Source organism: Embiotoca jacksoni, unplaced genomic scaffold, assembly GCF_022577435.1.
Source record: "Embiotoca jacksoni isolate LCO1_2020_lvr unplaced genomic scaffold, fEmbJac1.0.p SCAF_58, whole genome shotgun sequence".
NCBI lineage: Eukaryota > Metazoa > Chordata > Actinopteri > Embiotocidae > Embiotoca > Embiotoca jacksoni.
In genome coordinates this window covers 1,540,071-1,567,435 of record NW_027185412.1, presented here as the reverse complement: position 1 = coordinate 1,567,435, position 27,365 = coordinate 1,540,071, and the positions used below count along the sequence as shown (strand labels likewise).

The 27,365-nt window shown below is 44.2% G+C and overlaps 2 protein-coding genes across 2 annotated transcripts in view; both read right to left on the bottom strand.

Moving 5' to 3' along the window:
• LOC138212703 (fibroblast growth factor 12-like) overlaps positions 1-19,127 on the bottom strand; it is a 69,888-nt gene extending 50,761 nt beyond the window's left edge. The window contains exon 1 of the mRNA XM_069173198.1: positions 18,835-19,127. Within this exon, the coding sequence (XP_069029299.1) occupies positions 18,835-18,862 (28 nt within the window). The 5' untranslated portion in view covers positions 18,863-19,127. The remainder of the gene's footprint in view (positions 1-18,834) is intronic.
• Positions 19,128-21,312: 2,185 nt separating this feature from the next.
• The window catches only part of LOC138212650 (nucleotidyltransferase MB21D2), an 8,557-nt gene continuing 2,504 nt past the window's right edge, over positions 21,313-27,365 (bottom strand). Inside the window, exon 2 of the mRNA XM_069173112.1 lies at positions 21,313-26,870. Within this exon, the coding sequence (XP_069029213.1) occupies positions 25,606-26,870 (1,265 nt within the window). The 3' untranslated portion in view covers positions 21,313-25,605. The remainder of the gene's footprint in view (positions 26,871-27,365) is intronic.

The window sequence follows — 27,365 nt, the reverse complement described above, 5'->3', positions numbered from 1 at the left end:
GTGATGTTGGTGTGATGTCGGTGTGATGTCAGTGTGATTGTGATGTCGGTGTGATTGTGATGTCGGTTTGATTGTGATGTTAGTGTGATGTCGGTGTGATTGTGATGTTGGTGTGATGTCAGTGTGATTGTGATGTCGGTGTGATTGTGTTGTCGGTGTGATTGTGATGTCGGTGTGATTGTGATGTTGTTGTGATGTCAGTGTGATTGTAATGTCAGTGTGATTGTGATGTCGGTGTTATTGTGATGTTGTTATTGTGATGTCGGTTTGATTGTGATGTCGGTGTGATTGTGATGTTGGTGTGATGTCAATGTGATTGTAATGTTGGTGTGATTGTGATGTCGGTGTGATTGTGATGTTGGTGTAATGTCGGTGTGATTGTGAGGTCGGTGTGATTGTGATGTTGGTGTAATGTCAGTGTGATTGTAATGTCGGTGTGATTGTGATGTCGGTGTGATTGTGATGTTGGTTTGATTGTGACGTCGGTTTGATTGTAATATCGGTGTGATTGTGATGGTGTGATGTTGTGATGTCAGTGTGATTGTGATGTTGGTGTGATGTTGTGATTGTGATATCAGTTTGATTGTGATGTCGGTGTGATTGTGATGTTGGTGTAATGTCGGAGTGATTGTGATGTCGGTGTGATTGTGATGTCGGTGTGATTGTGATGTTGGTGTAATGTCGGTGTGATTGTGATGTTGGTGTAATTTCGGTGTGATTGTGATGTCGGTGTGATTGCGATGGTGGTGTGATTGTGATGTCGGTGTGATGTCGGTGTGATTGTGATGTCAGTGTGATTGTGATGTTGGTGTAATGTCGGTGTGATTGTGATGTTGATGTAATGTCGGTCTGATTGTGATGTCGGTTTGATTGTGATGTCGATGTGATTGTGATGTCGGTGTGATTGTGATGTCGGTGTGATTGTGATGTCAGTGTGATTGTGATGTTGGTGTGATTGTGATGTCAGTGTGATTGTGATGTTGGTGTAATGTCGGTGTGATTGTGATGTTGGTGTAATGTCGGTGTGATTGTGAGGTCGGTGTGATTGTGATGTTGGTGTAATGTCAGTGTGATTGTAATGTCGGTGTGATTGTGATGTCAGTGTGATTATGATGTTGGTGTAATGTCGGTGTGATTGTAATGTTAGTGAGATTGTGATGTTGGTGTAATGTCGGTCTGATTGTGATGTCGGTTTGATTGTGATGTTGGTGTGATGTTGTTGTGATGTCAGTGTGATTGTAATGTCGGTGTGATTGTGATGTCGGTGTGATTGTGATGTTGTTGTGATGTCAGTGTGATTGTAATGTCAGTGTGATTGTGATGTTGTGATTGTGATGTCGGTTTGATTGTGATGTCGGTGTGATTGTGATGTTGGCGTAATGTCGGTGTGATTGTGATGTCGGCGTGATTGTGATGTTGGTGTGATGTTGTTGTGATGTTAATGTGATTGTAATGTTGGTGTGATTGTGATGTCGGTGTGATTGTGATGTTGGTGTAATGTCAGTGTGATTGTGACGTCGGTGTGATTGTGATGTTGGTGTAATGTCAGTGTGATTGTGATGTCGGTGTGATTGTGATGTCGGTGTGATTGTGATGTCGGTGTGATTGAGATGTCGGTGTGATTGTGATGTCGGTGTGATTGTGATGTTGCTGTGATGTCGGTGTGATTGTGATGTCGGTGTGATTGTGATGTCGGTGTGATGTCTGTGTGATTGTGATGTTGGTGAGATTGTGATGTTGGTGTGATTGTGATGTTGGTGTAATGTCGGTGTGATTGTGATGTCGGTGTTATTGTGATGTTGTTATTGTGATGTCGGTTTGATTGTGATGTCGGTGTGATTGTGATGTTGGTGTGATGTCAATGTGATTGTAATGTTGGTGTGATTGTGATGTCGGTGTGATTGTGATGTTGGTGTAATGTCGGTGTGATTGTGAGGTCGGTGTGATTGTGATGTTGGTGTAATGTCAGTGTGATTGTAATGTCGGTGTGATTGTGATGTCGGTGTGATTGTGATGTCGGTGTGATTGTGATGTTGGTTTGATTGTGACGTCGGTGTGATTGTAATATCGGTGTGATTGTGATGTTGGTGTGATGTTGTGATGTTAGTGTGATTGTGATGTTGGTGTGATGTTGTGATTGTGATGTCAGTTTGATTGTGATGTCGGTGTGATTGTGATGTTGGTGTAATGTCGGAGTGATTGTGATGTCGGTGTGATTGTGATGTCGGTGTGATTGTGATGTTGGTGTAATGTCGGTGTGATTGTGATGTTGGTGTAATTTCGGTGTGATTGTGATGTCGGTGTGATTGCGATGGTGGTGTGATTGTGATGTCGGTGTGATTGTGATGTTGGTGTAATGTCGGTGTGATTGTGATGTTGGTAAGATTGTGATGTTGGTGTAATGTCGGTCTGATTGTGATGTCGGTTTGATTGTGATGTCGATGTGATTGTGATGTCGGTGTGATTGTGAGGTCGGTGTGATTGTGATGTTGGTGTAATGTCAGTGTGATTGTAATGTCGGTGTGATTGTGATGTCGGTGTGATTGTGATGTCGGTGTGATTGTGATGTTGGTGTGATTGTGATGTCAGTGTGATTATGATGTTGGTGTAATGTCGGTGTGATTGTGATGTTAGTGAGATTGTGATGTTGGTGTAATGTCGGTCTGATTGTGATGTCGGTTTGATTGTGATGTTGGTGTGATGTTGTTGTGATGTCAGTGTGATTGTAATGTCGGTGTGATTGTGATGTCGGTGTGATTGTGATGTTGTTGTGATGTCAGTGTGATTGTAATGTCAGTGTGATTGTGATGTTGTGATTGTGATGTCGGTTTGATTGTGATGTCGGTGTGATTGTGATGTTGGCGTAATGTCGGTGTGATTGTGATGTCGGCGTGATTGTGATGTTGGTGTGATGTTGTTGTGATGTTAATGTGATTGTAATGTTGGTGTGATTGTGATGTCGGTGTGATTGTGATGTTGGTGTAATGTCAGTGTGATTGTGACGTCGGTGTGATTGTGATGTTGGTGTAATGTCAGTGTGATTGTGATGTCGGTGTGATTGTGATGTCGGTGTGATTGTGATGTCGGTGTGATTGAGATGTCGGTGTGATTGTGATGTCGGTGTGATTGTGATGTTGCTGTGATGTCGGTGTGATTGTGATGTCGGTGTGATTGTGATGTCGGTGTGATGTCTGTGTGATTGTGATGTTGGTGTGATTGTGATGTTGGTGTAATGTCGGTGTGATTGTGATGTCGGTTTGATTGTGATGTCGGTGTGATTGTGATGTTGTTGTGATGTCAGTGTGATTGTAATGTCAGTGTGATTGTGATGTTGTGATTGTGATGTCGGTTTGATTGTGATGTCGGTGTGATTGTGATGTTGGCGTAATGTCGGTGTGATTGTGATGTCGGCGTGATTGTGATGTTGGTGTGATGTTGTTGTGATGTTAATGTGATTGTAATGTTGGTGTGATTGTGATGTCGGTGTGATTGTGATGTTGGTGTAATGTCAGTGTGATTGTGACGTCGGTGTGATTGTGATGTTGGTGTAATGTCAGTGTGATTGTGATGTCGGTGTGATTGTGATGTCGGTGTGATTGTGATGTTGCTGTGATGTCGGTGTGATTGTGATGTCGGTGTGATTGTGATGTCGGTGTGATGTCTGTGTGATTGTGATGTTGGTGTGATTGTGATGTTGGTGTAATGTCGGTGTGATTGTGATGTCGGTTTGATTGTGATGGTGTAATGTCGGTGTGATTGTGATGTTGGTGTGATTGTGATGTTGGTTTGATTGTGACGTCGGTTTGATTGTAATATCGGTGTGATTGTGATGTTGGTGTGATGTTGTGATGTCAGTGTGATTGTGATGTTGGTGTGATGTTGTGATTGTGATATCAGTTTGATTGTGATGTCGGTGTGATTGTGATGTTGGTGTAATGTCGGAGTGATTGTGATGTCGGTGTGATTGTGATGTCGGTGTGATTGTGATGTTGGTGTAATGTCGGTGTGATTGTGATGTTGGTGTAATTTCGGTGTGATTGTGATGTCGGTGTGATTGCGATGGTGGTGTGATTGTGATGTCGGTGTGATGTCGGTGTGATTGTGATGTCAGTGTGATTGTGATGTTGGTGTAATGTCGGTGTGATTGTAATGTTGGTAAGATTGTGATGTTGATGTAATGTCGGTCTGATTGTGATGTCGGTTTGATTGTGATGTCGATGTGATTGTGATGTCGGTGTGATTGTGATGTCGGTGTGATTGTGATGTCAGTGTGATTGTGATGTTGGTGTGATTGTGATGTCAGTGTGATTGTGATGTTGGTGTAATGTCGGTGTGATTGTGATGTTGGTGTAATGTCGGTGTGATTGTGAGGTCGGTGTGATTGTGATGTTGGTGTAATGTCAGTGTGATTGTAATGTCGGTGTGATTGTGATGTCAGTGTGATTATGATGTTGGTGTAATGTCGGTGTGATTGTAATGTTAGTGAGATTGTGATGTTGGTGTAATGTCGGTCTGATTGTGATGTCGGTTTGATTGTGATGTTGGTGTGATGTTGTTGTGATGTCAGTGTGATTGTAATGTCGGTGTGATTGTGATGTCGGTGTGATTGTGATGTTGTTGTGATGTCAGTGTGATTGTAATGTCAGTGTGATTGTGATGTTGTGATTGTGATGTCGGTTTGATTGTGATGTCGGTGTGATTGTGATGTTGGCGTAATGTCGGTGTGATTGTGATGTCGGCGTGATTGTGATGTTGGTGTGATGTTGTTGTGATGTTAATGTGATTGTAATGTTGGTGTGATTGTGATGTCGGTGTGATTGTGATGTTGGTGTAATGTCAGTGTGATTGTGACGTCGGTGTGATTGTGATGTTGGTGTAATGTCAGTGTGATTGTGATGTCGGTGTGATTGTGATGTCGGTGTGATTGTGATGTCGGTGTGATTGAGATGTCGGTGTGATTGTGATGTCGGTGTGATTGTGATGTTGCTGTGATGTCGGTGTGATTGTGATGTCGGTGTGATTGTGATGTCGGTGTGATGTCTGTGTGATTGTGATGTTGGTGTGATTGTGATGTTGGTGTGATTGTGATGTTGGTGTAATGTCGGTGTGATTGTGATGTCGGTGTTATTGTGATGTTGTTATTGTGATGTCGGTTTGATTGTGATGTCGGTGTGATTGTGATGTTGGTGTGATGTCAATGTGATTGTAATGTTGGTGTGATTGTGATGTCGGTGTGATTGTGATGTTGGTTTGATTGTGACGTCGGTGTGATTGTAATATCGGTGTGATTGTGATGTTGGTGTGATGTTGTGATGTTAGTGTGATTGTGATGTTGGTGTGATGTTGTGATTGTGATGTCAGTTTGATTGTGATGTCGGTGTGATTGTGATGTTGGTGTAATGTCGGTGTGATTGTGATGTCGGTGTGATTGTGATGTTGGTGTAATGTCGGTGTGATTGTGATGTTGGTGTAATTTCGGTGTGATTGTGATGTCGGTGTGATTGCGATGGTGGTGTGATTGTGATGTCGGTGTGATTGTGATGTTGGTGTAATGTCGGTGTGATTGTGATGTTGGTAAGATTGTGATGTTGGTGTAATGTCGGTCTGATTGTGATGTCGGTTTGATTGTGATGTCGATGTGATTGTGATGTCGGTGTGATTGTGAGGTCGGTGTGATTGTGATGTTGGTGTAATGTCAGTGTGATTGTAATGTCGGTGTGATTGTGATGTCGGTGTGATTGTGATGTCGGTGTGATTGTGATGTTGGTGTGATTGTGATGTCAGTGTGATTATGATGTTGGTGTAATGTCGGTGTGATTGTGATGTTAGTGAGATTGTGATGTTGGTGTAATGTCGGTCTGATTGTGATGTCGGTTTGATTGTGATGTTGGTGTGATGTTGTTGTGATGTCAGTGTGATTGTAATGTCGGTGTGATTGTGATGTCGGTGTGATTGTGATGTTGTTGTGATGTCAGTGTGATTGTAATGTCAGTGTGATTGTGATGTTGTGATTGTGATGTCGGTTTGATTGTGATGTCGGTGTGATTGTGATGTTGGCGTAATGTCGGTGTGATTGTGATGTCGGCGTGATTGTGATGTTGGTGTGATGTTGTTGTGATGTTAATGTGATTGTAATGTTGGTGTGATTGTGATGTCGGTGTGATTGTGATGTTGGTGTAATGTCAGTGTGATTGTGACGTCGGTCTGATTGTGATGTTGGTGTAATGTCAGTGTGATTGTGATGTCGGTGTGATTGTGATGTCGGTGTGATTGTGATGTTGCTGTGATGTCGGTGTGATTGTGATGTCGGTGTGATTGTGATGTCGGTGTGATGTCTGTGTGATTGTGATGTTGGTGTGATTGTGATGTTGGTGTAATGTCGGTGTGATTGTGATGTCGGTTTGATTGTGATGGTGTAATGTCGGTGTGATTGTGATGTTGGTGTGATTGTGATGTTGGTGTGATGTCAGTGTGATTGTGATGTCGGTTTGATTGTGATGTCGATGTGATTGTGATGTCGGTGTGATTGTGATGTCGGTTTGATTGTGATGTCGGTGTGATTGTGATGTTGGTGTGATGTCGGTGTGATTGTGATGTCGGTGTGATTGTGATGTCGGTGTGATTGTGATGTTGTTGTGATGTCAGTGTGATTGTAATGTCAGTGTGATTGTGATGTTGTGATTGTGATGTCGGTTTGATTGTGATGTCGGTGTGATTGTGATGTCGGCGTGATTGTGATGTTGGTGTGATGTTGTTGTGATGTCAATGTGATTGTAATGTTGGTGTGATTGTGATGTCGGTGTGATTGTGATGTTGGTGTAATGTCAGTGTGATTGTGACGTCGGTGTGATTGTGATGTTGGTGTAATGTCAGTGTGATTGTAATGTTGGTGTGATTGTGATGTTGGTGTAATGTCGGTGTGATTGTGATGTCGGTTTGATTGTGAAGGTGTAATGTCGGTGTGATTGTGATGTTGGTGTGATTGTGATGTTGGTTTGATTGTGATGTCGGTTTAATTGTGATGTCGGTGTGATTGTGATGTCGGTGTGATTGTGATGTTGGTGTGATGTCGGTGTGATGTCAGTGTGATTGTGATGTCGGTTTGATTGTGATGTTAGTGTGATGTCGGTGTGATTGTGATGTTGGTGTGATGTCAGTGTGATTGTGATGTCGGTGTGATTGTGATGTCGGTGTGATTGTGATGTCGGTGTGATTGTGATGTTGTTGTGATGTCAGTGTGATTGTAATGTCAGTGTGATTGTGATGTCGGTGTGATTGTGATGTCGGTTTGATTGTGATGTCGGTGTGATTGTGATGTCGGTGTGATTGTGATGTTGGTGTGATGATGTTGTGATGTCACTGTGATTGTAATGTCAGTGTGATTGTGATGTCGGTGTTATTGTGATGTTGTGATTGTGATGTCGGTTTGATTGTGATGTCGGTGTGATTGTGATGTTGGTGTGATGTCGGTGTGATTGTAATGTTGGTGTGATGTCAATGTGATTGTAATGTTGGTGTGATTGTGATGTCGGTGTGATTGTGATGTTGGTGTAATGTCGGTGTGATTGTGAGGTCGGTGTGATTGTGATGTTGGTGTAATGTCAGTGTGATTGTAATGTCGGTGTGATTGTGATGTCGGTGTGATTGTGATGTCGGTGTGATTGTGATGTTGGTTTGATTGTGACATCGGTGTGATTGTAATATCGGTGTGATTGTGATGTTGGTGAGATTGTGATGTTGGTGTGATGTTGTGATGTCAGTGTGATTGTGATGTTGGTGTGATGTTGTGATTGTGATGTCAGTTTGATTGTGATGTCGGTGTGATTGTGATGTTGGTGTAATGTCGGTGTGATTGTGATGTCGGTGTGATTGTGATGTCGGTGTGATTGTGATGTTGGTGTAATGTCGGTGTGATTGTGATGTTGGTGTAATTTCGGTGTGATTGTGATGTCGGTGTGATTGCGATGGTGGTGTGATTGTGATGTCGGTGTGATGTCGGTGTGATTGTGATGTCAGTGTGATTGTGATGTTGGTGTAATGTCGGTGTGATTGTGATGTTGTTGTGATGTCAGTGTGATTGTAATGTCAGTGTGATTGTGATGTTGTGATTGTGATGTCGGTTTGATTGTGATGTCGGTGTGATTGTGATGTCGGTGTGATTGTGATGTCGGTGTGATTGTGATGTCGGTGTGATTGTAATGTTGGTGTGATTGTGATGTTGGTGTAATGTCGGTGTGATTGTGATGTCGGTTTGATTGTGATGTCGGTTTAATTGTGATGTCGGTGTGATTGTGATGTTGGTGTGATTGTGATGTTGGTGTGATGTCGGTGTGATGTCAGTGTGATTGTGATGTCGGTTAGATTGTGATGTTAGTGTGATGTCGGTGTGATTGTGATGTTGGTGTGATGTCAGTGTGATTGTGATGTTGGTGTAATGTCAGTGTGATTGTAATGTTGGTGTGATTGTGATGTCGGTGTGATTGTGATGTTGGTGTAATGTCGGTGTGATTGTGAGGTCGGTGTGATTGTGATGTTGGTGTAATGTCAGTGTGATTGTAATGTCGGTGTGATTGTGATGTCGGTGTGATTGTGATGTTGGTTTGATTGTGACGTCGGTGTGATTGTAATATCGGTGTGATTGTGATGTTGGTGTGATGTTGTGATGTTAGTGTGATTGTGATGTTGGTGTGATGTTGTGATTGTGATGTCAGTTTGATTGTGATGTCGGTGTGATTGTGATGTTGGTGTAATGTCGGTGTGATTGTAATGTTGGTGTGATGTCAATGTGATTGTAATGTTGGTGTGATTGTGATGTCGGTGTGATTGTGATGTTGGTGTAATGTCGGTGTGATTGTGAGGTCGGTGTGATTGTGATGTTGGTGTAATGTCAGTGTGATTGTAATGTCGGTGTGATTGTGATGTCGGTGTGATTGTGATGTCGGTGTGATTGTGATGTTGGTTTGATTGTGACATCGGTGTGATTGTAATATCGGTGTGATTGTGATGTTGGTGAGATTGTGATGTTGGTGTGATGTTGTGATGTCAGTGTGATTGTGATGTTGGTGTGATGTTGTGATTGTGATGTCAGTTTGATTGTGATGTCGGTGTGATTGTGATGTTGGTGTAATGTCGGTGTGATTGTGATGTCGGTGTGATTGTGATGTCGGTGTGATTGTGATGTTGGTGTAATGTCGGTGTGATTGTGATGTTGGTGTAATTTCGGTGTGATTGTGATGTCGGTGTGATTGCGATGGTGGTGTGATTGTGATGTCGGTGTGATGTCGGTGTGATTGTGATGTCAGTGTGATTGTGATGTTGGTGTAATGTCGGTGTGATTGTGATGTTGTTGTGATGTCAGTGTGATTGTAATGTCAGTGTGATTGTGATGTTGTGATTGTGATGTCGGTTTGATTGTGATGTCGGTGTGATTGTGATGTCGGTGTGATTGTGATGTCGGTGTGATTGTGATGTCGGTGTGATTGTAATGTTGGTGTGATTGTGATGTTGGTGTAATGTCGGTGTGATTGTGATGTCGGTTTGATTGTGATGTCGGTTTAATTGTGATGTCGGTGTGATTGTGATGTCGGTGTGATTGTGATGTTGATGTGATGTCGGTGTGATGTCAGTGTGATTGTGATGTCGGTTAGATTGTGATGTTAGTGTGATGTCGGTGTGATTGTGATGTTGGTGTGATGTCAGTGTGATTGTGATGTTGGTGTAATGTCAGTGTGATTGTAATGTTGGTGTGATTGTGATGTCGGTGTGATTGTGATGTTGGTGTAATGTCGGTGTGATTGTGAGGTCGGTGTGATTGTGATGTTGGTGTAATGTCAGTGTGATTGTAATGTCGGTGTGATTGTGATGTCGGTGTGATTGTGATGTTGGTTTGATTGTGACGTCGGTGTGATTGTAATATCGGTGTGATTGTGATGTTGGTGTGATGTTGTGATGTTAGTGTGATTGTGATGTTGGTGTGATGTTGTGATTGTGATGTCAGTTTGATTGTGATGTCGGTGTGATTGTGATGTTGGTGTAATGTCGGAGTGATTGTGATGTCGGTGTGATTGTGATGTCGGTGTGATTGTGATGTTGGTGTAATGTCGGTGTGATTGTGATGTTGGTGTAATTTCGGTGTGATTGTGATGTCGGTGTGATTGCGATGGTGGTGTGATTGTGATGTCGGTGTGATTGTGATGTTGGTGTAATGTCGGTGTGATTGTGATGTTGGTAAGATTGTGATGTTGGTGTAATGTCGGTCTGATTGTGATGTCGGTTTAATTGTGATGTCGATGTGATTGTGATGTCGGTGTGATTGTGAGGTCGGTGTGATTGTGATGTTGGTGTAATGTCAGTGTGATTGTAATGTCGGTGTGATTGTGATGTCGGTGTGATTGTGATGTCGGTGTGATTGTGATGTTGGTGTGATTGTGATGTCAGTGTGATTATGATGTTGGTGTAATGTCGGTGTGAATGTGATGTTAGTGAGATTGTGATGTTGGTGTAATGTCGGTCTGATTGTGATGTCGGTTTGATTGTGATGTTGGTGTGATGTTGTTGTGATGTCAGTGTGATTGTAATGTCGGTGTGATTGTGATGTCGGTGTGATTGTGATGTTGTTGTGATGTCAGTGTGATTGTAATGTCAGTGTGATTGTGATGTTGTGATTGTGATGTCGGTTTGATTGTGATGTCGGTGTGATTGTGATGTTGGCGTAATGTCGGTGTGATTGTGATGTCGGCGTGATTGTGATGTTGGTGTGATGTTGTTGTGATGTTAATGTGATTGTAATGTTGGTGTGATTGTGATGTCGGTGTGATTGTGATGTTGGTGTAATGTCAGTGTGATTGTGACGTCGGTGTGATTGTGATGTTGGTGTAATGTCAGTGTGATTGTGATGTCGGTGTGATTGTGATGTCGGTGTGATTGTGATGTCGGTGTGATTGAGATGTCGGTGTGATTGTGATGTCGGTGTGATTGTGATGTTGCTGTGATGTCGGTGTGATTGTGATGTCGGTGTGATTGTGATGTCGGTGTGATGTCTGTGTGATTGTGATGTTGGTGTGATTGTGATGTTGGTGTAATGTCGGTGTGATTGTGATGTCGGTTTGATTGTGATGTCGGTGTGATTGTGATGTTGTTGTGATGTCAGTGTGATTGTAATGTCAGTGTGATTGTGATGTTGTGATTGTGATGTCGGTTTGATTGTGATGTCGGTGTGATTGTGATGTTGGCGTAATGTCGGTGTGATTGTGATGTCGGCGTGATTGTGATGTTGGTGTGATGTTGTTGTGATGTTAATGTGATTGTAATGTTGGTGTGATTGTGATGTCGGTGTGATTGTGATGTTGGTGTAATGTCAGTGTGATTGTGACGTCGGTGTGATTGTGATGTTGGTGTAATGTCAGTGTGATTGTGATGTCGGTGTGATTGTGATGTCGGTGTGATTGTGATGTCGGTGTGATTGAGATGTCGGTGTGATTGTGATGTCGGTGTGATTGTGATGTTGCTGTGATGTCGGTGTGATTGTGATGTCGGTGTGATTGTGATGTCGGTGTGATGTCTGTGTGATTGTGATGTTGGTGTGATTGTGATGTTGGTGTAATGTCGGTGTGATTGTGATGTCGGTTTGATTGTGATGGTGTAATGTCGGTGTGATTGTGATGTTGGTGTGATTGTGATGTTGGTGTGATGTCAGTGTGATTGTGATGTCGGTTTGATTGTGATGTCGATGTGATTGTGATGTCGGTGTGATTGTGATGTCGGTTTGATTGTGATGTCGGTGTGATTGTGATGTTGGTGTGATTGTGATGTTGGTGTGATGTCGGTGTGATTGTGATGTCGGTGTGATTGTGATGTCGGTGTGATTGTGATGTTGTTGTGATGTCAGTGTGATTGTAATGTCAGTGTGATTGTGATGTTGTGATTGTGATGTCGGTTTGATTGTGATGTCGGTGTGATTGTGATGTCGGCGTGATTGTGATGTTGGTGTGATGTTGTTGTGATGTCAATGTGATTGTAATGTTGGTGTGATTGTGATGTCGGTGTGATTGTGATGTTGGTGTAATGTCAGTGTGATTGTGACGTCGGTGTGATTGTGATGTTGGTGTAATGTCAGTGTGATTGTAATGTTGGTGTGATTGTGATGTCGGTTTGATTGTGAAGGTGTAATGTCGGTGTGATTGTGATGTTGGTGTGATTGTGATGTTGGTTTGATTGTGATGTCGGTTTAATTGTGATGTCGGTGTGATTGTGATGTCGGTGTGATTGTGATGTTGGTGTGATGTCGGTGTGATGTCAGTGTGATTGTGATGTCGGTTTGATTGTGATGTTAGTGTGATGTCGGTGTGATTGTGATGTTGGTGTGATGTCAGTGTGATTGTGATGTCGGTGTGATTGTGATGTCGGTGTGATTGTGATGTTGTGATGTCAGTGTGATTGTAATGTCAGTGTGATTGTGATGTCGGTGTGATTGTGATGTCGGTGTGATTGTGATGTCGGTGTGATTGTGATGTTGGCGTGATGATGTTGTGATGTCAGTGTGATTGTAATGTCAGTGTGATTGTGATGTCGGTGTTATTGTGATGTTGTGATTGTGATGTCGGTTTGATTGTGATGTCGGTGTGATTGTGATGTTGGTGTGATGTCGGTGTGATTGTAATGTTGGTGTGATGTCAATGTGATTGTAATGTTGGTGTGATTGTGATGTCGGTGTGATTGTGATGTTGGTGTAATGTCGGTGTGATTGTGAGGTCGGTGTGATTGTGATGTTGGTGTAATGTCAGTGTGATTGTAATGTCGGTGTGATTGTGATGTCGGTGTGATTGTGATGTCGGTGTGATTGTGATGTTGGTTTGATTGTGACATCGGTGTGATTGTAATATCGGTGTGATTGTGATGTTGGTGAGATTGTGATGTTGGTGTGATGTTGTGATGTCAGTGTGATTGTGATGTTGGTGTGATGTTGTGATTGTGATGTCAGTTTGATTGTGATGTCGGTGTGATTGTGATGTTGGTGTAATGTCGGTGTGATTGTGATGTCGGTGTGATTGTGATGTCGGTGTGATTGTGATGTTGGTGTAATGTCGGTGTGATTGTGATGTTGGTGTAATTTCGGTGTGATTGTGATGTCGGTGTGATTGCGATGGTGGTGTGATTGTGATGTCGGTGTGATGTCGGTGTGATTGTGATGTCAGTGTGATTGTGATGTTGGTGTAATGTCGGTGTGATTGTGATGTTGTTGTGATGTCAGTGTGATTGTAATGTCAGTGTGATTGTGATGTTGTGATTGTGATGTCGGTTTGATTGTGATGTCGGTGTGATTGTGATGTCGGTGTGATTGTGATGTCGGTGTGATTGTGATGTCGGTGTGATTGTAATGTTGGTGTGATTGTGATGTTGGTGTAATGTCGGTGTGATTGTGATGTCGGTTTGATTGTGATGTCGGTTTAATTGTGATGTCGGTGTGATTGTGATGTCGGTGTGATTGTGATGTTGGTGTGATGTCGGTGTGATGTCAGTGTGATTGTGATGTCGGTTTGATTGTGATGTTAGTGTGATTTCGGTGTGATTGTGATGTTGGTGTGATGTCAGTGTGATTGTGATGTTGGTGTAATGTCAGTGTGATTGTGACGTCGGTGTGATTGTGATGTTGGTGTAATGTCAGTGTGATTGTAATGTTGGTGTGATTGTGATGTTGGTGTAATGTCGGTGTGATTGTGATGTCGGTTTGATTGTGAAGGTGTAATGTCGGTGTGATTGTGATGTTGGTGTGATTGTGATGTTGGTGTGATGTCGGTGTGATTGTGATGTTGGTTTGATTGTGATGTCGGTTTAATTGTGATGTCGGTGTGATTGTGATGTCGGTGTGATTGTGATGTTGGTGTGATGTCGGTGTGATGTCAGTGTGATTGTGATGTCGGTTTGATTGTGATGTTAGTGTGATGTCGGTGTGATTGTGATGTTGGTGTGATGTCAGTGTGATTGTGATGTCGGTGTGATTGTGATGTTGGTGTGATTGTGATGTTGTTGTGATGTCAGTGTGATTGTAATGTCAGTGTGATTGTGATGTCGGTGTGATTGTGATGTCGGTTTGATTGTGATGTCGGTTTAATTGTGATGTCGGTGTGATTGTGATGTCGGTGTGATTGTGATGTTGGTGTGATGTCGGTGTGATTGTGATGTCGGTGTGATGTCGGTGTGATTGTGATGTTGGTTTGATTGTGATGTCGGTTTAATTGTGATGTCGGTGTGATTGTGATGTCGGTGTGATTGTGATGTTGGTGTGATGTCGGTGTGATGTCAGTGTGATTGTGATGTCGGTGTGATTGTGATGTCGGTTTGATTGTGATGTTAGTGTGATGTCGGTGTGATTGTGATGTTGGTGTGATGTCAGTGTGATTGTGATGTCGGTGTGATTGTGATGTCGGTGTGATTGTGATGTTGTGATGTCAGTGTGATTGTAATGTCAGTGTGATTGTGATGTCGGTGTGATTGTGATGTCGGTTTGATTGTGATGTTAGTGTGATGTCGGTGTGATTGTGATGTTGGTGTGATGTCAGTGTGATTGTGATGTCAGTGTGATTGTGATGTCGGTGTGATTGTGATGTTGTGATGTCAGTGTGATTGTAATGTCAGTGTGATTGTGATGTCGGTGTGATTGTGATGTCGGTTTGATTGTGATGTCGGTGTGATTGTGATGTTGGTGTAATGTCATTGTGATTGTAATGTCGGTGTGATTGTGATGTCGGTGTGATTGTGATGTTGGTGTGATGTTGGTGTGATTGTGATGTCGGTGTGATGTCGGTGTGATTGTGATGTTCGTTTGATTGTGACGTCGGTGTGATTGTAATGTCGGTCTGATTGTGATGTCGGTTTGATTGTGATGTTGGTGTGATGTCGGTGTGATTGTGATGTTGGTGTGATTGTGATGTCGGTTTGATTGTGATGTTGGTGTGATGTCGGTGTGATTGTAATGTTGGTGTGATGTCAGTGTGATTGTGATGTCGGTGTGATTGTGATGTCGGTTTGATTCTGATGTCGGTGTGATTGTGATGTCGGTGTGATTGTGATGTCGGTGTGATTGTGACGTTGGTGTGATTGTGATGTCGGTGTGATAGTGATTTCGGTGTGATGTCAGTGTGATCGTGATGTCAGTGTGATGTTGGTGTGATTGTGTTGTCGGTGTGATATTGGTCAAATGCTCAGCGCTGTCTCAGTTCACTGATCGATCAGCTGAGTATCATCAGTCTCTCTGAGGAGACTACCTGAAACACGTCAAATGGTTCTGTTTCTATATGTGCAGAGTGTAAAAGTCCATGAACACTGGTGGACAGGATGTCCTCAGACACAGTCAGGACAGGAGGGATGACTTAACTCTTCACAGGTTTAATACAACAGATTTTTAATAACTATTATGATGTCTGAGTCAGTCAGACGGTTCTGTCTCTGAGGACCTGAACGTGTCTCTGTAAATGTGTGTGTGTGTGTGTGTGTGTGTGTGTGTGTGTGTGTGTGTGTGTGTGTGTGTGTGTGTGTGTGTGTGTGTGTGTGAGAGTCTCTCAGGTTTCTGTTCTGGACACTGAATCGTTCTGAATCATGAGGATCTTATCCAGAATCAATACACCTCACTGATTTGTGTGCTGTAAACAAACACACTGACACTGAGCACGCTCCCTGTTGTCAGGCCTTGCCTCTCTAGGCCCCACCTCCTGTCAATCACAGACCAGCTGATTCGAAACACAAACAAAAGGCCAAATTTACTCCCAGACAAACAAAACAATAAGAAATCCCAGGAAATACAGCTGAAGGTGTCAGCCTCACCAAAATAAAAGTTTCTACTCTGAGACAGAAGGAAAATAAATGTATCAACCTTTTTAAAGGGAATTTCTGGTGTATTTCCTCCTACAGAGACACAGAGACACAGTGATGGAGACACAGAGACACAGAGATGAAGACACAGAGACACAGTGATGGAGACAAAGACACAGACACACAGACACACAGACACACAGAGACACAGAGAGACACAGAGACGAAGACACAGAGACACAGTGATGGAGACACAGACACACAGAGACACACACAGACACAGTGATGGAGAAAAGGAGACACAGAAACATAGTGATGGAGAGACGAAGAGACACAGAGAGACACAGACACACAGAGACTCAGAGACACAGACACACAGAGACACAGAAACACGGTGATGGAGAGACAAAGAGACACAGAGACACAGACACAGTGATGGAGACTCAGAGACACAAACACACAGAGACACAGAGACTCAGAGACACAGAGACAGAGATACAGAGACTCAGAGACACAGAGACTCAGAGACACAGCAGAATTACCCTTTAACTCTCAGCTGTTCCTTTCAGTGTTAATTCACTAAAATGTTGAACTGCTCCTTTAACTGACTCACAGCTGCAGTTTTCTGATATTTTTCCAGAGCAGAACTGGCTGACTCATTGCAGCTTTTATTTTCTCCTCAGAGCTTCAGTTTTCTCTCAGCTGCAGACGGGACGACCGGCGAGGAGGCCAAGTCCAGAACTCAAGCAGCTCCGACCGTCAGGGCCCGTTCACTCTGACACCTGCGTGTTCTGCTGATCCGACCCGTCTCTGAGTATAAATCCCTCCCTGATAAAGCCCACTCAGTCCAGACAGAAGATAAACACTATGAATGCACCTGTCTCCAAGGCAACAAGGACAGTTTAAACATCCACTTTCAGAGAGATTCAATCTGGTAGTTTCTGATCACAGAAAAATAATCGGGTCGAGCAGCACAAGTGTTCAGAACCATGTCTGATTGGTGGATCTCACGTTCACAGCTCGATGACATCATTTATCTGTGACGATAAAAAATAAACCAAGATGTTGTTTCCTGCAGTGTGTCGATCTGTTGGTGTGCTGCTGCTGCAGTGTTTGTTAGAACCTGTTGGTTAGAACGTTTGTTGTGTTGGTTAGACCCTGTTTGTTAGAACGTGTTGGTTAGAATGTGTTGATTAGAATGTGTTGGTTAGAACGTTTGTTGTGTTGGTTAGAACCTGTTGATTAGAACATGTTGGTTAGAATGTGTTGGTTAGAATGTTTGTTGTGTTGGTTAGAACCTGTTGGTTAGAACGTGTTGGTTAGAACCTGTTGGTTAGAACGTGTTGGTTAGAATGTGTTGATTGGAATGTGTTGGTTAGAACGTTTGTTGTGTTGGTTAGAACCTGTTGATTAGAACATGTTGGTTAGAATGTGTTGATTAGAATGTGTTGGTTAGAATGTTTGTTGGGTTGGTTAGAACCTGTTGGTTAGAACGTGTTGGTTAGAACCTGTTGGTTAGAACGTGCTGATTAGAATGTGTTGATTAGAACGTGTTGATTAGAACGTTTGTTGTGTTGGTTAGAACCTGTTGGTTATAATGTGTTTGTTAGAATGTGTTTATTAAAACGTGCTGGTTAGAACTTTTTAATTAGAACATGTTGATTAGAACGTTTGTTGTGTTTGTTAGAATGTGTTAGAACGTTAGAACCTATTTGTTAGAACGTGTTCATTAGAACGTTTGTTGTGTTTGTTAGAACGTTTGTTATGTTGGTTAGAACATGTTAGAACATTTGTTCTTTGTTAGAACGTGTTAGAACGTTTGTTGTGTTTGTTAGAACGTGTGAGAACGTGTTTATTGGAATGAGTTTATTAGAACATGTTTTCTTTAGAACGTGTTTGTTAGAACGTGTTTTTTTCAGACCATGTTTGTTCGAACATGTTTATATATATATATAATAAATGTATTAGAGAGCTGTTACATATCAGGACGCAGGAAGACAAAGAAAACATTTTGGACATAAGAAGAGTCGCTGGAGGAGAAACTGCAGGACACAGAACGACACAACAAACAACACAACAACACAAACACACAACAACAACACAACGACAACACACAACACAAAAACGACTCAAAAACACAACAACACAACACAACGACACAAAGCTTCAGCTCAAAAGTTTGAAGTCTGTCAGTGAGAACCAGGAGTCTGCACACCAATCAAACGCACCCTGAACGTCACATGACTGGTTCTGACCAATCAGAGTCCAGGAACCTGACGTTTGGCTCAAAGGCTCAAATCAGCAGCTCCTGAACTCATCTGTCTCTGAAAAGAACTGCAGCTCCCAGAATGCATTTCTCTGAGTGGACATCTCATCAGGACACACCTCAATCAAAGTTGTCTCTGTCCTCCACCTGTCTGTCAAACTGCTGCTGTCAATCTCTATTACTCTGAAAGCTCTCCTGTCTGTCTCTCTGTCCTCCTGTCTGTCTCCTTGACTTCCTGTCTGTCTCTCTGTCCTCCTGTCTGTCTCTCTGACTTCCTGTCTGTCTCTCTGACTTCCTGTTTGTCTTTCTGACTTCCTGTCTGTCTCTGTCCTCCTGTCTCTCTTAGATCTTCAACAATCTGTCTCACCTCATTGTCTCCTGTCTGTCTGTCTCTCTGTCCTGTTGGACAGTGTACCTGCCTGTCCATCTTCCACCTGTCTCTGTCTGTGCGTGTTTTGCTGCATCAGGAGTCTCAGCCGTTTGGTTCAAAACAAACACACACACACACACACACACACACACACACACACACACACACACACACACACACACACACACACGCACACACTCTCTGCACCCCATCCCATAATAACCACACCTAGAAGCTCCATGCAGCAGGATACCGCAGTACACTTCTACCCAACATGCATCACTCTCTCCATCCATCATCTTCTTCATCATCATCATCCTCATCATCATCTTCCTCCCTCTGCGGGTAAAAGAGCCCCCCCCCGTCCCCCCCCCCGACCACCGTTTCCTACCTAACGGTGTCTTCTCTTTGCCCTCCATCTCCCGGTGTGTGTCGGTGTTTCCTTCTTCCTTTCCTTCCTCAGTCAGCTGTTGTCAACAAGCGTCGCGAGCCGCACAGAATGGGTCGGTACCGGCGGGAGAGGAGGAGGAGGAGGAAGGAGGGAGGCACCGCGGATAAAACCGGGATCTGTTGTCTGAGCAGCGGCTCCTCTTCTTCTTCTTCTATTTTTTTCCCTTCCTCCTGCGGACGTTGAGGCTCGTGCGTTCACCTGTGCCGGGTCCGCGCGCTGTCTCTCTCTCTCTCTCTCTCTCTCTCTCTCTCTCTCTCTCTCTCTCTCTGTGCTCGCGCCGTGTTGCTGCAGCTTGAGCCAGGAGAGCAGGAGTGACGTCACCGCCGGAGGAGTTTTTAAGGTGACACGGTGGTGATGATGGTGGTGGTGGTCTGAGGAGGAAACCTCCGGGAACCTTATTATCTGAGGATTAGGGGGGGGGCTGGCTGATATAGATGCACTTATAACAAGCTGGATGGTCCCTCTCCTCTTTAACCTGGAGGATGCAGCGTCCATGATTTCCAAACAGAATCTCAGATTGTGATCCATCAGACCTCAGGACAGTTGTCCACTTCACCTCAGTCCATCTTCAATGATCTCGGTCCAGAGAAGGCGGCGGTGTTTCTGGATCATGTTTCTATCTGGTTTCTTCTTTGGAGAGTTTTAACATCATTTGTGGACGCAGCGATGAACTGTGTTCACAGACGATGGTTTTCACAAGTGTTCCTGAGCCCATGCAGTGATTTCCACTCCAGAATAGTGTGTTTTTAATGCAGTGCTGCCTGAGGGCCCGAAGATCACCACCATCCAATATTGGTTTCCAGCCTTGTCCCTTGTGTTCAGAGATTTCTCCAGATTCTCTGAATCTTTTAATGATATTATGAACCGTAGACGATGAAATCTACTAATTCTTTGTAGTTTTACGTTGAGGAACATTATTCTTAGATTGTTGCACGATATATATATGTACCTATAGCACATTGCTGATCTGACGGGCTGCAGCTCTCCAAACACCTTCCAATGCTTCCCAACAGGCCTGTTTGTTGGTGTGTTATCTGTCCAGATGGTGGCGCTGCAGGGAGGGTTCGTCCTCTGGGGAGCAGGAACGAGATCATTACACATTCTTAATGAAGGTTGTCAGTCGTTAGTGGGAACCTTCCATTAACATCACTTATCAGGACGCTAACATTAAACTGACTCTACAGACATGAATCCTGCTGAATGTGGTATATTTTCTGTTTCAATGAGACAAAACTTTATTAAACTGTTTGACATGAAGTTCGAAGCTTCGAGCGACACGTCTTTAAAACCAAACCTCAGAACGTGATTGTAATTATGGATCACGATTCATTACTGCAGATTAAATAAAGGAGTTCAAATCAGCACAAAATTAAAGAACTACAGCAGTAAAATTAATCTGAAAACATTACATTTATTAAAACACTGACAGGAAGTGTCTTTTATTTTGACACTAAGTGCATATTACTGATAATTTTCAGACTCTTACTGTGGTAAGTTTTTGAATGCAGTACTTTAACTTGTACTGGAGTAGTTTCACTGTGGTATTTATATTTTTACTTTAGTAAACAACCTGAGTACTTCCTCCACCATACCTACAAAATAAAAGTAAATACTGGGAGCAAAAACACATGAATCATTTCAAAGATCCTTAACGACTGCTGGAACCAGAACATTTCATCTGCAGTGAAAATAGAAACAAATCATTGAAACAAACTCCTGGAAACTGTTTCTACATTCAAACCTGCGTTTTACTGCAGTCAATAAATCTGTCGCCCCAGTGCATGCTGGGAGGATTTCTAACTGAAGACTCACTCATCCTCACTTTTTTATCAGCTATTTTTGTATTGTCTCTGATGTTGTTGTTTTTGTTGTTGTTGTCTAAGCAGCAGCCATGAAGGGTTTGCAGCATATGTTGTGTTTACTTTTGGAGGCTGATGGATGGTTTTCTGTTGGCACGGCGACTGTTCTGATGGCAATGAGGAAGAACCGAGCGTGAGTAGAACTCAGCAGGAAACAGATGAGAGCAGGTGGAGGACAACAGAAAGCTAGACATAAAACAGACAAGGAAGAGAGGAGGAGTCAAGGAAACAAGAGTCAAAGAAACAAGAGGAGTCAAGGAAACAAGAGGAGTCAAAGACAGGAGAGCAGGTGGAAGACACAAGATGAGTCATAGGGGTCACACAGGGGTCACATAGTGACTCCATCATGATCTTCTCTCTTACTAACTTGTGTTGAGTTTACCTCCAGAACCACCCAGTGAGCTGGGCGGGGCCAGAACCACCCACTGAGCTGAGGTGGGCGGGGCCAGAACCACCCACTGAGCTGAGGTGGGCGGGGCCAGAACCACCCAGTGAGCTGAGCTGGGTAGGGCCAGAACCACCCAGTGAGCTGGGCAGAGACAAAGACGAGGAGACGGCAGCAGTTTGAGTTATTTTATCAAGTGCTATTTACAACAGTAGTTCCACATAACAGCAGGAGAGTTGGACGGCAGCTCCTCACAGCTCTCTGCTGCTGCCGCCTGCTGGCAGACACAGGAACTGCTCTAATATTTAGAACAGCTGCAAACAGAGAAAACCTGACAGGAAGAACCTGCAGGGACTCTGAAAGACTAAAAAATGATCCTGGGCAGCAAACAGGGTTTTTCAAAATAAGAGTTTGTTTTTAAATTCAGCTCGGCAGCAGATCACACCGCATCCATCCTGAACCGTCTGACTGCTGCGTGAGGACGAGAGACCAAATGTAATTTGAACATTAATATTTCATACATTCCTTTGACGGCTCCGCCATGTTCGCATGACTCCGCCCACCTGCTGCTGCATCCACCACATGTCGTCCTTCTGCTTTGTGCACCGCTGATTACGAGTACAGGATAGTTTTTATACCGCGAGCAACGTTACAATATTTATACAGAATATGATGAGCTTTTGTGCACCAGAAAAAATAAGTTGACCCACAGACAAAAAACTTGTACGCAGAAAAGTATGTGAAATAACTTTTCTGCTTACTTTATCGAACGTGTTAAATAGTTCTATCTTTAAAAAGCCTGTTTCCACCTGACGTTATTAATCTGTGCTGATGCGATCAGATCACGAGTCTCCGTATACATCACACAAATATACGAGTAAATCAGCACAGGAGCACGAAACAATTATATTTTAATACTCTGTTAGAAATTTGTCACATTTATCAATGTCTGAACACATTTTGGTGAGTTTGTGATTCACAACCTGAACTGTCAGGACCTGATCGGTTGGGTCAGATTATTTAAAATGTTGTCGCTGTGGATCAATCAACAATGTGAGGAGGCGGGGCTATTGACATGGCGGGAACACATCAGAGCGTGCAAACTAGAAGTTTCTAGTTGAAAGTACTCCATGAAGCAGCACTAGAACTTTGCTTTTCAGAATAAGAGCCTTGTTCAGGGAGTTCCTCAGGGTTCAATTGTGGGTCCTCTGATATTTAACCTGCTTATCTCCTCTATACCGATGACACATTTACTTCTGTAAATAAAGTAGTGAGCATATATGGAAGTGTATTTAAGTGTGATTACTTTCACTGAATCAGCAGGAAGGACTTCGTACAGAGACTCTGGTTAAAGACTTCATGATGACTCAGCAGTTCAGGGAGCTGCAGTGAGGATGAAGATGAAGAGGAGCTGCCGTCAACGTTGCATAAAGAAATCCATCTGAACACAGCAGAGCAGCAGGATACAGAAAAACACAAAAGTCACAGTCGGATGGGTCTGAGCAAACAGAGGGGAGTAAGGTCAAAGGTCAGCAGTACATTTCAGGAGAGTTGTGTGGCACTTTGATGGTGTGAACTCTGAGTGGGCATGTTGGTGTTGGTCTGTGACGTTCAGCTGAACCACGGTAGTGTCTCCATGCTACAGTGTGTGTGTGTGTGTGTGTGTGTGTGTGTGTGTGTGTGTGTATATTCTCACTAATTGCACTTGAGGATGAGGATACGGAGATCACGCTGCCGGTCGGATATTTTCAGGTTTTTGGCATTTTCCTGGAAATGTTTAAGACTTTAACAACACAAAGAAAATAAAGAGGGAGCAACTCGACTTCAGTTCAACCGGATTGGCCGAAAGTCTGATGGTCGTTCATCACTTAACCAGATCAGTGGTGGTTGGCTGTGATTGGTCGGGGACTAACATAGTCTATCAGGCATCTTGGCGAAGACTTCCCGAATCTCATCAGTGATGTCATCAACTATCAGTGATGTCATCAACCATCAGAGATGTCATCAACTATCAGAGATGTCATCGACTATCAGTGATGTCATCAACCATCAGAGATGTCATCAACCATCAGAGATGTCATCAACCATCAGCGATGTCATCGTTGGTTTGTGAACGTTATGAATCCTCCAGTTCAGATTCTGTCCGTCACCATCTTTGATAGTTCGGAGCGGTTTGGAGCAGGAAGTGACCATATTTGGACGAGCTGGGGGAGGAGCCAGCGGTGGATCTGACCGATCTGATTGGAAACCTGACGATACTACGTCCCGCCCACCGATAGCTGTAACCTGACTGCACCACAGGCCTGTCAATCAAACAGACACGCCCCCAAAAACAGGTCTTCTTGAATCTTCTTTTCTAATGAATGAGGGATTATTTTCAGATGGACCTCCAGAAAACTAATAAGAAGGAGTGACTTTAGCTAACAACACCGAGATAACTGATGGACACATTTTATTCACTTTGGATTTGATGAGAGAAGTTGAATGGGAGTCTATGGAGCCGGAGGCTTTTTGGAGCCGACCTCTAGTGGCACTCGCTGGTATTGCAGCTTAAGTTACTTCCACATCTGCTTTGCTATGAACACTTTTTTATTCCGTCTGTGGTTCAGGTGGTTTTAAGACTCTAAAAAGTCCCATTCAGGACGTAACTTGGTCCCAGTTCATGAATAGACAAACGTCTAAAAGGAATGTGATGCTTAAAATCAGCTGAAAGACTAAAACATCGGAGCAGGTTGAACTGAAGCCGTCAAGCTCTCGACAGCTGAACAGGAAGAAGCAGCTGGTTTAAAGAAGACGAAGAAAAGCTGCAGATTCACTTCTGATCAAAATATTTATCAGGAAATCTGTTGTGAGTGACGACTCGATGGTTTAAACCTTCCGTGCTTCAAATCTGAATGCTGCATCACTGCGTTTGTCTGCGGCGCCGTCGGTAACGTGTCGCCGTCGGTAACATGTCGCCGTCTACAGACGTGACTCGAGGTTCGAGAAGTAGGACAACATGACGTCGGCCGTTGAGAGGAAACGTGGTGATTTTTTACATTCTGTGCAAAATTAGATGAAAAGAATGATGATCATCATCATCATCATCATCATCATCATCTTTAGTCTCTTTCTGTCCACACATCGGTCATCTTTCTGCTATTTACAGTCAGTTTCTAAGAGCGGTTAGTACCATCGTCCGCCGGACAGGCGGAGATACTCCTCAGAGAGGCGGAGACACTCCTCAGAGGGGCTTCTGGACCTGAGACGTCCGGGTCCGATCAAGCCGAGATGGAACCGGCTCAGTCGACTTTACATCTGAACACTTTCACTTGTTTCAAAGAAGACAAACTGCTGGAAGAATCAAACGTCTTCCAAAGTTCATTCTAAAAACCTTTTGTCATTATTTTGTGAGAAACTGGCTCCTAATTATGACAAATATTTAATAATTTAGATTTTAGTAGCTGTAAGTTAGAAATGTTGAAACCTTCTCACCATACAAGTGTTTCCAAAAATTGTAATGAAACAGAACGTGATGATTTGTAAATCACGTAAACTCATATTTAACTGAAGACCAAAGACAACATATTGAATCTGACAAATGTTATTGTTTTATGAAAAATGTCTTCATTTTGAGGAACTGTGGTAAGAACCTGAGCCAATGCACTGATTTCCTCAACAGAATTTAGTCTGTTTTCTTTGTTTTGAAATTAAATATGAGTTTACATGTTCCATCACAAATCATCACATTGCTTTTATTTACATTTGACACAGCGTCCAATCTCTTTTGGGGGTTGTAATAATGAAAATAATAATTGGATTGTAAATATTTGTACAATTATGAGATAATATTCAAGTCCCTCTCCTTTAATTATAAAGAAACTTTACTAATCTGTAGATAATTTTCATCATTACAGAATATAAATAGATTTATCATTATAAGAAACTCTAATGACAAATTGCATCACATTTATGAGTAACTATCCAAAAATAATATTAATTATTAATTATGAGATGGCTTTTAGTTTTAATTAGATGAGTCAGAGCTAAAATAAAATAAGGTTTATCAGCCGCAGTTTGACTTCTTTGACTTCACTGAAATAAATGTAAAACACGTCTAAACTATCGAAACCATCATAACGTTCCTTCATTGTTAAAAACAACCTGCTGCTAATCAGCTGTCTGTTGAAAAGGCATTAAAAAACGGGGTGGTGGGGGGGGTAGTAGAAAAATAAAAATATTAGAAACTGCGGCGGACACGACTGGACAATCACCTCACTTCATTCTGTGGCAGAGAAACAGAAAATAAAGTTTCAGAGGAGGAGGAGCAGGAGGATGGAGGAGGATGGAGGAGCAGGAGGATGGAGGAGGAGGAGAGGGAGGATGGAGGAGGAGGAGGATGGAGGAGGAGGAGAGGGAGGAGCAGGAGGATGGAGGAGAAGGAGCGGGAGGATGGAGGAGGAGGAGCAGCAGCAGGAGGATGGAGTCTCAGAAGAACTTGTCATCGATCCTGAAGTGCGGCCGTGTGACGTCGTCCGGGTTGATGAACACTGAGATGGACTTCCCCGGGTTCTCGGTGACGAGCTGCTGCAGCTTCTTGGCGAGTCGGTCGTCCGGTTGATTTTCTCCGCCGGCGTCCGACTGCGGCGACGGCAGGTTGTTGGCGCTGCCTCGCCACTGCAGTTCCACCGTCAGCCTGTTGGCGGCCTTGGCGTGCTCGATGGTGGTGCGCAGGTGCTCGGCCGGGTCGGAGCGCAGCGAGGACAGCTTGCGGGCGTGCAGCACGGCCGCCTCGTCGCTCAGCTGCTCCAACATGTTGCACTGCGGGATGAAGTAGTTGGGACACGTCTTGTTCACCAGGCAGTGCTGCAGGTCGTCGATCAGCCCCAGCAGGAAGTGGGCGGAGAAGTCGTCCTGCGCCAGGTAATTGGCGGGCAGGCGGTCGCAGGCCCACAGCATGATGCTGCGCAGGTGGTACGGGCTGAGGGCCCGCGGCCGCGCCAGCAGCTTGGTGATGACGGCCTTGCAGGCCTGGTACGCCGCCATCAGGCTGGACGAGATGCATTTCTTCAGCTGCACCTCGCTGCGCGCGAACGACAGGCGCCACTCGTTGTCCTTGCGGCCTTTGAAGGAGCAGGCGGGCACCAGGTAGAAGCCGCTGATCACCTCCTCCTCCGTGATCTTGCCGTCCCAGAAGTGGTTCTCCATCAGCCAGCTCTGGGCCACGGCGGGCCAGCCCTTAAAGGACACCACGGGCACGATGTCGTACAGCATCCGGCTGCTGCCGACGCCCAGAACCACCGAGATCACGGTGCCGTTCCGCTCCACCTTCTCCACCCTCGGCATGCCGCGCTGCGGCTTCTTCTGCACCTCCAGCAGCACCAGCGAGATGGACCGGTAGAACCAGTCGGTCACCAGCGTCGGGGAGAAGAAGTAGTTGGTGGTTCCGCTGATGTGGTCCAGGACGGTGCAGCAGTCCTTCCAGCGGTTGATGGTTCCCTCGTCGAAGAGGCGGAGACTCAGCCACGAGTGGCCGAGCGCCGAGTGCCTCATGTCCAGCGTCACCGGCTGGTTCCGGTCATGCAGTTTGAGCGCCGGCACCAACAGGGTGAAGTCCATATCGTAGTCGGTGCCGCGGGCGTAGATGCTGAGCTCGTCTAGGTCCATGTCCACCACGCCCTCCCGCACCCCCCCCGACAGCAGCAGGTACTCGTTGGCCACCGGCAGCTTCTGGTCCAACTTCTGGACCATCCCTGCAAGAGACGGGACACGGGTCAGACGGGTCAGCGGGCCGACTACCGCAACATGGTGGGGACACATGACACACGACAGAACATCATTCAGTAACCAGAACCAGAACCATCGGACAGTCTAAAACCTCCCAAACAGGAACCAGAACCGGAACCTGACAGCTCACTGGACTGGAACCCGTTACCGTCTTGCTTGGTGTCCTTTAAAATGTCCTCTGTGTCACTACCGTCAGCTGGTTTCCATCCTTCTTTCCAACCAGCACCGGTACCGTTGGACCCAGCCGGTCCTTCATCCAGACAGAGTGACACCTGTACATCAGTGTGGAGAACAGAACTTCTTCTCACTGACCAGAATCACTTGAGCAGTTTATTGACTGAATAAGTGGATTTTCTCAGAAACAAAGTGACTCTTCTGTGAGGAGATCGATAACGTTGAACATCAACCTTTAACGGAGAGACAGAACCGGACCGGTCCACTGGGCCTACTGGTGTTCTGAA